This window comes from Parasteatoda tepidariorum, chromosome 7 (assembly GCF_982258835.1).
Source record: "Parasteatoda tepidariorum strain Cologne lab strain chromosome 7, Ptep-v5.0, whole genome shotgun sequence".
In the NCBI taxonomy this organism is placed as follows: domain Eukaryota; kingdom Metazoa; phylum Arthropoda; class Arachnida; order Araneae; family Theridiidae; genus Parasteatoda; species Parasteatoda tepidariorum.
This window is the reverse complement of record NC_141761.1, coordinates 15,614,958-15,627,716: the sequence shown is the minus strand read 5'-3', so window position 1 is coordinate 15,627,716 and position 12,759 is coordinate 15,614,958. Positions and strand designations below refer to the sequence as shown.

Here is a 12,759-nt window from a genome sequence, read left to right as displayed (position 1 = left end):
ATCATTTATTCGTTATGCTTATTTATTCGAGTTAAACCTTTTGATGTATCTTTCATGCATTACTACACGGTGGCTGTGATCAGTATATGTTGAGAAAGTTAAATGCTTTCACATACCTGCCAACATTGGAGAAATAAAATAACGGAAATTTTACTTCACACATTTTTTAGACTAAGAGTAAAGTTTTGATACATCATGCATAATTATGTAAGTCAAAAAGAGAAATTCAAAATTATAAATTATATAAGCACTTACATTTAGTGATGTAAAAATATGTATATAAATCCTAATCTAAAGAAGATTTTTTAAACCATTATTTATAATTACTTAAACTATTCTACTTTCTAACCGTCTTTGAACAGCCTACCCAATTTTGTGGTTTACGACCACTTACTAATGTTGAAGCCATAGCCTCGTAATTTTGAACCCAATCCAATCCAAGATGACAATGGAACCGCTGAATCAAGTATTGGAAGAAATTTGCCTTAGAGGTGGACTTTTTGTTGGAACCATACAACATTTACATTACATGAGAGGAAAACCTCCCACAGTTAGCATGACATCAAGAGGACTAACTCGTGGTCTGTCTACCACTGAGGATATTTTGTGTCAACACCGTGGTCGGTGCAAGCTGAAAGTGGAATTTGTATTAACAAGTCATTGCTGGGATTTGAACCCGGCTCACCTCATTGGAAGGAGAACACTCTATCCCCTGAGCCATCATAGCTCGACTTAAACTATTAACACTGAACATACTGCAGTACTGGCGATGCACCATCTGTTGAGGAATAAGAGAAGTATTTTTGCCATCAGTGGATATTTTATCACTATTTCTTTAAAAAAAATTTCTTCCACATATAAGGTGACAGATGCTAGTTTTAATGCTAAATAATGCTAAATTTGAGAATATACGGGTAAACAGGAGATAGTCATAAAATACAGGATTCGTTGTGAAAAAACAGGAGACTTGGGAGATATGCTTTCAGATTCCAAAAAAATAAATAAATAAAATATTCCAAATTGAATCGTTCAAAATTGAGTGGATGAAGAGTTGAATGGAGTTGCTATGTTAAACAACACTCACGTAATGAAATCAAACATTAAGTCCTTTCTGAGGTATTTATTCTAACTTATTTAATCACAGAATGATTTAAAAAAGTTATACGCTTACTAAGTAGTTTATCATAAATGCTTAAATTATTTAACCATGTAAATAATTCATTTAATAATATTAAAAAATACATCCTGAAATTTATACTCTTCAAAATCAACTCGAAATGAAATTTCTCTGAATTATTTACTTCCTTAAATAAATTCAATTTAAGATTACAACCCTACGGAAATTTTTTTTTTTCTTTTGAAAAGTAAACCAGAATATTTTCTCCTGAACATGAAGCTGAAAGTCAATAAATTTGTTCATTTTTAAATGCAAACAAGAAAAATGATATCTATAAAAACAGTATACTCGCAGACAAAAAATGTTTAATTAAAAAAAAAAATACAAAAAAAAATTTTCTGAATGAAAAATATATTCCTAAGAAATATCTATCTTAAAATGATTTGAGACTGAGTTAAGAATTCTCTTAAAGGTTTATATCTTTTTGAATTTGATTTTTTTACCCATAAAACGTAAAGCTGGGGGTTGAGTATAAAACTTACGATTTCTTGATGTAAGAAGATCCTGATGTGTCTTTCTCATCCTCCTCAAGAAGAAGTCTCAAATAATAATCACCAATTTTGACCTCTTCCATCAAAGAGGGGTACTGCACTTCAAACTCCACATGATTCCATGAAATTGTAACGGTTCGTCCAAGCTCACGACAGGAATTGAAATCTCTCATCTCTTTTTCTAGAGCATCTTTCAACTCTTCTCTCGTCTAAATAATAGATACTCTTTTATAAGAAATTCAACTTTAAGAGAAGAACATTTTATATACAGTGCACAACAAGTAGTGAAACTACTGTTGTCGCTACTCTTTCTTTTGTATTTTCTAGTGTAGTGTGCAATTTTTTTTTTTAATAAAAAGAAGCATAGAGAGTAGTGCAATACGAAAAAAAAAACAAAAACAGTGTCATAGCTGCTAATATGGATAGGAAAAAAATCCAGTAGATTTTACAAAATACAAAATTCATGATAATTTTTGCATGAAATGTACTAAATATTTTACACATAGGGAATTTTAAGGATTTTATATAGTCATTGAAATAAATAAACTGCAATAATTTTCAGGTATGATTAACATTAAACTTACTTGAAATGTTATGTTATATGCTTATTCATTATTTCTAATATCAATAGGCATTTAATTCATCAAAGACAGTAAAAAGTGCTTTTCAAATTAATTTAAAAAGAAAGTTCCGAATAGAAATAAATTGAACATTTCAGAACAAAAAAAGTTTTTGCACTGATTTCTATAAATGAGACTGGCTTTATTTTGTATTATTCATACTTATTTATATATTCAAGCAAGCAATAATGTGTACAAAAATTCCATTTTAATAGGGAATTTTTTAAGAAACTTTACTCAATTTAAGGGAATTTTCTAAAATGCACGAAAACGAGAATTTTAATTAACATTAAGTTAGAAAAGAAACACAGTTGTAAACTAATTCTTCGAACAACTTTCTTCGAATTTGAGCGGTACAAATCCTCATGGGTTTGTCGATGGATGCAATGAAAATGACTCTATAGCTGTATCTGAGCGTTAACAAAAATTATGCATTTAAAATCACAAATATCTAATACTTAAACTACCCATTACAAAGAAACAGATAATTAATCACTTTGATCCCACTTTCATACGTGACTGTACACTTGAGAAACATTGATGTTATTTAAAAGGAACGTTCTTTCGATGTACATAATTTCTTAGAGGAAATCATTAAACAATGAAAAAGTTTCAAGTATTTGACAATTTAGCATTTCTTAAAAATTAAATATTCACAAGTTGGAAAAAGCATAATAAGTTGAAAGTAAATTATCAAATCTGAAAAAAAAACAATTTTGGAATGATAAACTGGCTCATTTAAATGTGAATAAATATTTCTTAAATTATTCTCCGATATTTAATGTAAGCCAATTTTATCATTCAAAACCATTATGAACATAAGTGTAAATTAAGTTCTCCAGCAAAGTTCTTGTTCTTAAAGTAGTTACTACAATTCTAAAGTAATTTGTAGTCACTATATTTAAAAAAAAGTAGTTGTAGCCAACTGCATTTGTAACAAAGTAGCAGTAGAAAACTACAAAAATAATGTAGTTTTTCCGAACACTGATATTAACACAATTTAATGCACACTTATTTTGAAAAAAAGGTGTCTTCTCTTTTGATAACTTTGCATCTACATGCATATAAATGGCAAAACTGTTGGGATTTCAAATTTTAAGTTAATTATGAATTTTTCTAGCAATATTTTCATCGATAAACTAAGCCCCTGCCACTAAAAAAACTGGTCTGTCTGTCATTTTAAGCTTCATTCCTTTACAAGCCAGACTTCCTTTTTATTAACAATCCTTTAAATTCACACTTTAACTGCTAATCAGAAATCCTCTTATCAAACTTGCCTGCACAGCCACCTACACAAATTTAGTCTGAATGAAGTCCCTCCTTCAAGTCAGAATTAGCTAAGAGCTGCACCTAAGCCCCTACTTCATAATAAGCCTTCTATTAAGTAATCAACCTTATAATCAGATAAATCACACTTATTGTAAGATAAATAAATGCTAAAAAGGTTTTTCTATTTTGATTGATTGTAAAATAAAATAAAAAAAGAAAAGTTTCGATTCAAGTTGTAGCAGTAGTGTCATGGTCTGAGGGGCTCGGCTGGTTTCTTTCCATTTCCTGTTGGTCGTTCATGAGTGAATCCCACATCTGTTCAACAAGAGTATCTAAGCTTCTGTTGAAACAGATTATTTTGCATTCTTTCTTTTCGTTGCTCTTTTGTCACTTTGTTTGGGAGAGTACGTTATAATTAAAATAAATTGTTTACAATGGAAACTTTGTCTTTTATTTGTCTTGTTAACACATAGTTACAATGATATTCTTGTGACAATCTCAGCTATCACTTCATAATAAGCTTTCAATTAAGTAATAAAAAAAATATCAAAATGCAACATCAATTTCAATCAACAACATATACATCGAGTGTTTCCCCTATCACAATTTTAGCAGCTATTGTTGCAGATTTCCACCTAGTTTTTTAAATCTCAATATTTTTTTAATAAGTCATTAAAACATGCTCCGAATTCCGAATCAAGCATTTTATGTAATTATTTCTCGATCCACCCAATTAGCAATGATTCTATCGTGAATTTGCGTAGTTTTCTTCATAATTTTTACATCTGATTTTTACATGGTTATTAAAATCTCAATGATGTTATCGTGTTCTGCAAGCTTCAAATCGCACGTTTAAATAATCACTTTTTTGCGTGATTCACCTTTACACAAGGATTGAGGATTGCATTTCTGTCAGTTATTGCATCAGAATTTTTATAGATTTTTTAATGCTACATTATCACACACAAGAAATTTCAAATGGCACATTTTTAAAATCAATTTTAAAGTGGACTGGATTATTGAGATTTTACCAGTAAAACCACGTACTTTCACCGATGGCATTTTCATTATTGACATGGATTTTTAAATAACTTGATTTTTTTAAAATACTATATGGTTTTGTAATGAGATTCCTAAATCACGCATTTGAAGAAATTTCTTGAGGCACTAGATTTGTGATGATTTTATTCTTTATGTGGTTTTGTTGATTGCATTTTCAGCAGTTTAGGATCTTCATATAGTGTTCAATATGTCTATTTCTTTTTTGGTATACTAATACTATTACGATCTGCGCATTTCAAATTGCGCTTTTAAATAATAACTTTCTGACACACTCTTGTAATAACAATTCCTACTTAAATCTACAATATTTACAAAATGAAAGAGCTATGCACATTCCTAAACTAAGTGCATTTGGCAGTAGTAATCATTTTATGCAAAACAAGAGAAAAATTTTTTTTTTTCACGCTGTAAAGAAATGCTTCTGAAATCATAAAACTAAAGATATTCCTTGTTTCCATATTGGAAAATTTTTTTAATCATATTTTAGCAGAATTCGGATCAAAATCAAACAAAAATCTGAATTTGAGTAAGAATCATAAAAAGCGGATGATTTCTCCATTCATACTTTTTTTTAACAGATCACAAACGTAGAAAAAAGTTTTTTTTGAGAAAAAAAAGAAAAAAGAAGAGAATTATTTGTTTTTATCATTAAAAAGTGTCCGGAAAATAGACCCTTTTGTTAAATGGACATTCAAATATGGGACTTGGTACTGCAAAAATATTTATATTTTTAATAGAGATGTATGAAAATTTAAATAAATTTTATCTGATTAGTCAACTTATATTTAGAATGAATTATAAGACAAAACAAAATATGAGACTTGTAAGGAATAATCTATAAGCTTAATGATATTGTACAGTCTGAAAGAGCTATAAGTGAGGCATCACTAACTCAGAAGAGCCCGTTTACTAACACTGATAATATGATACATTATAATGATGCATAAAAATATAAATTATCTTACTTTATAATTCCATATTAAATCAGGTTTTATATGATCTTGATTAAATTGATGATAAAACATTTGCCAGTTAGCTTCATTTTTTACTCTCTCCCGTCTTTTTCTTAGAACGATAGGCCGCTGAATTCTATCCTAAATTAAAGTAATAAATGTCAACTCATACTCTTTTATTTACTTTAGTAAGAATAAAAGATACGCAGAGGAAAATAAATTCTTGACAAAAATTTTCTAATGAAATATTATGGCTACATTTTTAAACATAGATCTTGAAAAGTTAAAAACTTATTAACCAAAATTTTAAATCAAAATGTTTCTGAATTAAATTGCAGTTGCAAACAATTTTAGGAAAAGTATAATTTTTTTAAAAAAAATAGACAGTGATACCCTACACAACATTTTAAGAATACACATAATAAAACATCAGAACTTTCCAAAAGGTTATGAAACAGTTATGTAAGCTACAATAGTTGAACTAATTAATAAACAGAGGTGCAAAACTAGCTATTAGAAGTATGTAAGTAGTTAATATTTATGAAATTCAAATTAGCTCACTTTTAAGGTGTATATGCAACCTAATTCTATATATATTATATTAATACAATTATCTATGAATTTACTGAAAAGTAACACTTATATAAAGGTACTAAATTTTAAAAAATACAATACAGGGTACACAAAAATATACAGGGTATCTGCTACACTTTAGATTTTCAAATTTATGACTTTTCACGACTTTCCATGACTAATTCCAAGATTTTTTCATGACTTAACGAAGTTACTATTTTCTCCGACAAAAACAACAATAAATTTAAAAAAGCATTATAACAACATTTATTGAAATGACAGGTATAACCAAAACTGTTATACTCTACATCTTCATATTTACAGATTTTAAATTTAAAAAACAGAGTAAAGAAAGAGTTGAAGCAATAAAATAGCTGGAAAAAAAATACAAAAGCAAATATATATTTTTTCTTTTTTTCTGCAGAATTACATTCTAAAGATACTTTTCTTGTTCATCGGAAAGGAATACTCCTGATTTTTCTGTTCTCATTTCGGATTTTAAAAAAATCGCCACTGACTGACTTGCTTCAACTAAAATTTTAAATTGATAAAAAAAATAAAATAAAAATAAATAGCAAAAAATCTGAAATCATAGAAGTTTAAAAGATAATTCGCTCTAGAAATGATGTTTTTTCTTTCAATTTTTGAAAGAACACCATAATTTTTAAAGAACACGATAAAAACATTTTATATTTCAATCAAATATGACTGTGAGTGGGGATTTTGTTACAAATTCAGATATTCAAAACACCATGAAATTGGAGGAGGGGGGTAAATTCCACTTCAAAAATTAGATTTTTCAACAACCTAAATCCATGACTTTTCATAATTTTTTTTAAAAAAATAGTTAAAATTATGACATTTCATGACAAATTCTGTTCAATACCGAAATTCATGACTTTCCATGATTTTTCATGACTTTCCAGGCGCGAGGATACCCTGAATATACAACCAATTTTGGGGTGCCTATATTTTCTAATATTGGTCCTAGAATGGCTTTCAATATTGATCCTAGATAGAAATGAATCATGTTGCAATATTGTAAGTCATCCTAGGATCAATATTAGAAAAATCTAGACATGTTGTTGCATGCTCTTATGGGATCCATATTGAGCCAATTTAGAGCCCAACTGAGGTCAATGTAAAAATTGTTGCTAGGGTTATTATAAAATGAAACTGATTATTTGGAATCAATGTTCCAGTTTTTGGTTAAATTAGAACTCATTACCATCTTGTATTCGAACGAATCAAAATTTTTACTCGCTGCATATCAGTTTAATTTATATTTATTTTTTCTACAACGAGAGAAGATAAAGTTTAAGAATATCTTGTTGGATGGGAGAAAAATGAGATTTATTCGCTTTTGTTATTTCCTGATTCTATCAAATCCTTTTTGTTTTTTTATTTGTTATTTTGAGAATTGTTCAAACAGGGTGCATAGTCAGATTTTTTCAACAAAAAATAAGCATCTTTTAAATACTTTTTAAGTACTCAAAAAGTATTTTTAATCCCTTTCCAAAAAAAATAAATAAATAAATCATAATTAGGATCTGCGTAGTAATAAAAAAAAAATTCCTATTGCTTACAGTTCTTAATTTATAAACATAAAATCAATAAAATTTATAAACCTTTTCAAAAACTTTACATGATCATGATAAAAGAACAAGTTTCTGATAAATATTGCAGAGAAAATTGTGAAAATCACACATTTTTTGTAATATAGAACGACAATCGATACGGCAAATAAAAAATCTCTTTCTAAAAGATGGAAAATTAAGCACTTTCTACAAACCGCGAATAAAAAAAAAGCACCTTTAAGGGCTTTTTAAAAACATAAATCAAAAATAAGTACCTTTAAGCACTTTTTAAAAACACTACGCACCCTGTTAAAGAATAAAAAATAAAGTATCTTAATTGCAAGCAATAAAATTTCATGAGTTTTCGTAGATAAGGGGAAAAAAACTCCTTTCAAACAAATTATGAAAATTCTGAAAAACTGTAAATCTCGAAATTATGGAATAGTAATAGTTGTAGACAAAATGTAATACAGTGGAGAACCAATTACCCAGATTGTATGAGAGTTAATGAAAAGTTCTCACCTCTGGAACACAAGATGTTCCAATATTCAGCTTGAAAAAGTAAAAATAAACTCATTTTAACATTCATAATTTCAAATATTTCTGTTAAAATAACACATTATTACATAAAACTAAACAGTCACTATTTTATTTTACAACAGTCGTTAAACAGCAGACCCAATTTTTTGGGTTCATGGTTACTAATGCTCAACTCCGTAGCCTTGTAATTTTGTATCCAATTCGGAAGACAAGGGAACTCCTGGATCAAGTATTAGGAGAAATTTGCCTTGGTGGAGGAATTTTTGATGGAACTATCCCGCATTTGCATTACATAGAGAAGAAAACCTCCCACGGTTAGCTTGATGGCAAGAGGCTCTAGCCCATTATCCATCTACCACTGAAAATATTTCACGTCAGCACTGTTTTCGGTGCAAGCCAGATGCATAATTCGTGTTGACCAGCCTTTGCTGGGATTTGACATTATTGAAATTAAACAGTAAAGCAAAGGTCCACATGTATGGATATTAACTTCTATAAACACGCTTTAAGAAAATATATAGCTTTACCGTAGTTGAAAGATTTGTGGATGTTTAAGCTTTCTGAAGATTCCAATAGATGCAGAGCATGCAAGTTATTTGGGTAGAATTTCATATAAACAGAAGTAATCAGAGAAAATTGACGCTAAATCTGCGTACTCGAAAATTTAAGTATTTTTAAACATTATATAATTTATTTACTTTGAAAACAATATTTTTCTCTGGACTTTGTTATTCTGTAATCTGTATGAAGTTTTAAATTTATATTTACATAATAATACAATCATGAACATGCAGGTTGGTATGTATGACAAAATTTATAACAGGGTAGTAGTCATGTGAAATATCATAACATTATAATTTTATTTCTATTTAGTAATATTATGTGCATTTTAATTGTCTTACATTAAGGTACATACATATAGTATTGTGTTTTTTTTCTCCATAATTTTGATATTTTACCACAAGAATAAAATATTTTTTTTATAATTAATGTTAAAATTCTTTTCACTATTTATTTGCCAGCCAGGAGTATAAGTGGTTAGCGTGTCTGGCTGCAGGTTCGAATCCCACTCAGGGCATGGATGTTTCTCGTTGTGTATTCTTTTCAGTTGTATGTGATGCATGAATGTGGCCCACCCTACGAGCGGGTATCTGCGGTAGTGTGGTAATATTTCTTGCCTCTTTGATCACAAAGTGCTGGCTGGGCAACTCAAAATGAGCAACACTTCCAGCGCCTTTCATGCTGAAGAACGATAAATTCAGTGCCAGCGTTTAAAAAAAATATTTAATATTTATTTCGTGTAGTTTGCATAATTAAAATGAAACTGATTTATTATGCATTGTACTTAGATAAAACTTTTAAAAAAAGAATTATTTAATCTATTCATTATTGTATTAAAATACTATAAGAGCATACATGTTTGTTTTCACTTAAGGTTTAATTTAAAATATTGTATTCTTTTACTTCCTGCGGTCAACACATGTGCGTAGATCGTCAAAACTCCCCATGACATTTGTCTGGACCCGTGGCGGAGGCTAAAGTAAAGAGGTACACCTATTTTAAGAAGGGTTTATTGTTTAGGACAGGTTTCGGCTCAGGTCGGTGAAAGAAAGTTTTTCTTCGGTCCATCGTGTGAGCCCTAGAGTGAATAGAAGCTACCCTCCCTGAAATGCACTATTCTTGTTTCCATAGCAGCAGGCGGCCTCAGATTTTGTAGCGGGAGGAGTTCTTACCGTAGACAAACTATACCTAAAATTATTGGCCCCTGGCAGATATGATTCATATGTTGTTTGTCCTATTTGGACTAATGGGAGTAAAATAGAAATTCAGAACTATAAAATACTTTTTTGCTATATTCCGTTATACTTCAGTGGTGAAGAGGATAAATTAAAAGAACCAGGAAAAAAATGAGTACCTCCTTTTTTGGCAAGCCCATTTTTGTTCGCCAATGTTCTAATACAAACTGTAATTGTTTTTCGATTATTTTTTCCAACTCTTGCAAAGTTTGTGGAATATTTTTCTTCTCGTTTTGGCTTTGATCCTATAAAATGTATTTCAATGAGATATCTTAAAATGTTATTATTGTTTAAATTGATATGGAAAAAAATCAAATAAAAAATACTTGCATTAGCTATTTGCAAATTATCTCTGATGTTTATATAGTCAGTTGATTTGAATGGAACCTTTTCTGCAGAATCCAAATAAGAGAGTAATCCAGCAGGCTGGGGAAAAAAAACAAGATTTTAAAAAGGTACAGTTATGGATGTAAACCCTGTGGCAGAATTTTTCGGGCTTTCTGCAACAAATCTCTCTAGCACTAATATCTTTCTAAAAGATGCTTCTAATAATAGAAGTTACTAATTAAATTTAAAGTTACAAAAACGTTGTGCTTAACAACAAACAAAAAAAAACTATTTGAATAAAATAAAATTGTATTTAATTTTTATATGAATATGTAATATTTTTTTATTCTAATATCATGGGAGAGATTCTCACAGTTTACTGAACAAGAAAACACTTTTGTAAATCATCAGAACCTGGGGAAAAAAAAAGAAAAATCATGTAATCCGTAGCAGTGACTACGGATAAGAAGATCAGCGACAAAATCATGCGAATTAAATATACTGCAAGAGTTTATTGGCTAGTTCATAAAATATCCACAACACAAGGATAATCGGAACCCTAGAACAACATTACTTTATTTTTGAAATCTCTTCACTCATTACACAAAACTCTCACATAGGCACAACGCCTTCTCGTTACACGAATTTTTCTCCCTCCACTGGGTGCTGTAACACAATAATCTCTTTAACACTGAACAGCGAGGATTAAAGAGAATTTTGCGGCAAAACGGGAGGGTCAAAGAATGATTTCTTGAATCCGCAATTAGAATTTCACATGCCATAATAATATTGGTATATTTCAAAAATTCACGAGAATATAAATAAGTGAGCAACAAAAGACATCAAGATTTTTAAAAAAAAAAGCAAAAATTTGTAGCAATAACTGTCTTAGAAATCATTGAAATACCTCATGGAATAACGAGAATATCAGAGCAAAATGATAGTGTCAAAGAATGATTTCTGGAGAGAAAAAATCTTTCAATATTTCAGCAGAAAAGAATTTTTTTACTTCATTATTCTATATTTTTCATTCCTCTCAAATAAGAATAGAAAGATCACGAACATTTCTTTTCCCTCCTATGTGCGAAAAAAGCATCCTTTAAATATAATTTTAGAGATAAAAAATTTCTGCAAAAAAGCAAACCAAAATTCTTTACTTCCTAAAAGAAAATTCTTTCCGCAAGAAACTAACATTCTGCGACAATGTCACTGTGATTCTGCCATGGGGGATGTAAAATATCTGGGATTTATAAACTTAATTGAAAATTCAATGCTTACATTTAAATACAATTACAATATTTTAATTGTTATTTACTAAGCAAATAAACTTATTCAAGTGAGCATGTAAATTATTATTTATTTTTCTTTATCTGAATATGGTTTAAACCAATATATTTTAGTTTCTAATATTATTTTCTGCAAAAACAGTTTGCAGTCTTTAAACTAGCGATTATACTAAAAAATTTTTACCTGAAATTGAAGCATAAAAATCTATTCAGGTAATTTATTTTAGATCCAAAACTGCGACACTGGTCTTCCTGCATACATAATTCTTCTTTACCTTATGATGAATTTCTAAATAATTGAGTTTTTATATTATAATTATTAGCGTGAAACATTTGAACATGTTTTCGTATGAGAAACTGCTGTCCAATTAGCATTCTATGGAAAGATTTTGATTTTAATCACCAAAGTTGCATCGTTGTAAGACATTGAAAAGTTTTTTTACTAAGCATTTAATTTAGTTTTTTTATTTTTTGAAAAAATAACGTTTTTCACAAACTAAAAGCTATAAATTTTAGTTTGATTGCAACATAATTTAGAATGAAGTCAACAAAAGCATGCAATACTATTAAATATTTATAATTAATTAATACTTATCACTTATGTTAAGACTTAGTATTCCTAATTAATGTACACAACTATAAAATATTACAACATAAATTCAGTTATCATAAGCTTCAATTACATAAAGTTAAAAATAAACTTAAATATCAACTCATTTTAAATCAGAACTGCAAAAAATCCAGTTTTTTTTTTTTAAATAAGAAAGCCAACCCATGGGTTTTTCAGGGTTAGTTTTTTTTTATTTTTAAACTTTAGTTTTTCTTGATTTTTTATTCTTTATAGTTTTAGAGTAAGTCTTGCTGTATTAATAAATGCCATTATTTCATTAAGACATTAATAAACATAAATATTAACATATTTTATTATCAATGTCATTTACATTGATAAGTGAGCAATAATATTTTTAAAGGATAATATCAATATTTTTAATTCATAATATTTTAATAGGATCAAATTACCTTTGCAGGATTTACCTATTCTGTTTTCAGAATTGTGAAAATCATAACCACTAAATGTTCAAGTGCAG

The 12,759-nt window shown here is 28.8% G+C and overlaps 1 protein-coding gene across 2 annotated transcripts in view; it reads right to left on the bottom strand.

The window, feature by feature from the left end:
* Rme-8 (receptor mediated endocytosis 8) overlaps nucleotides 1-12,759 on the bottom strand; it is a 175,301-nt gene that overhangs the window by 93,390 nt on the left and 69,152 nt on the right. Inside the window, exons 19-23 of one of the 2 annotated variants that reach the window (XM_087168523.1) lie at nucleotides 10,389-10,484; nucleotides 10,178-10,303; nucleotides 8,245-8,274; nucleotides 5,585-5,713; nucleotides 1,660-1,877 (exon numbers count right to left, since the gene is read on the bottom strand). In XM_087168523.1, coding sequence (XP_087024649.1) covers nucleotides 1,660-1,877; nucleotides 5,585-5,713; nucleotides 8,245-8,274; nucleotides 10,178-10,303; nucleotides 10,389-10,484 — 599 coding nt within the window. The remainder of the gene's footprint in view (nucleotides 1-1,659; nucleotides 1,878-5,584; nucleotides 5,714-8,244; nucleotides 8,275-10,177; nucleotides 10,304-10,388; nucleotides 10,485-12,759) is intronic. The other variant, XM_087168524.1, reaches the window with a different exon arrangement.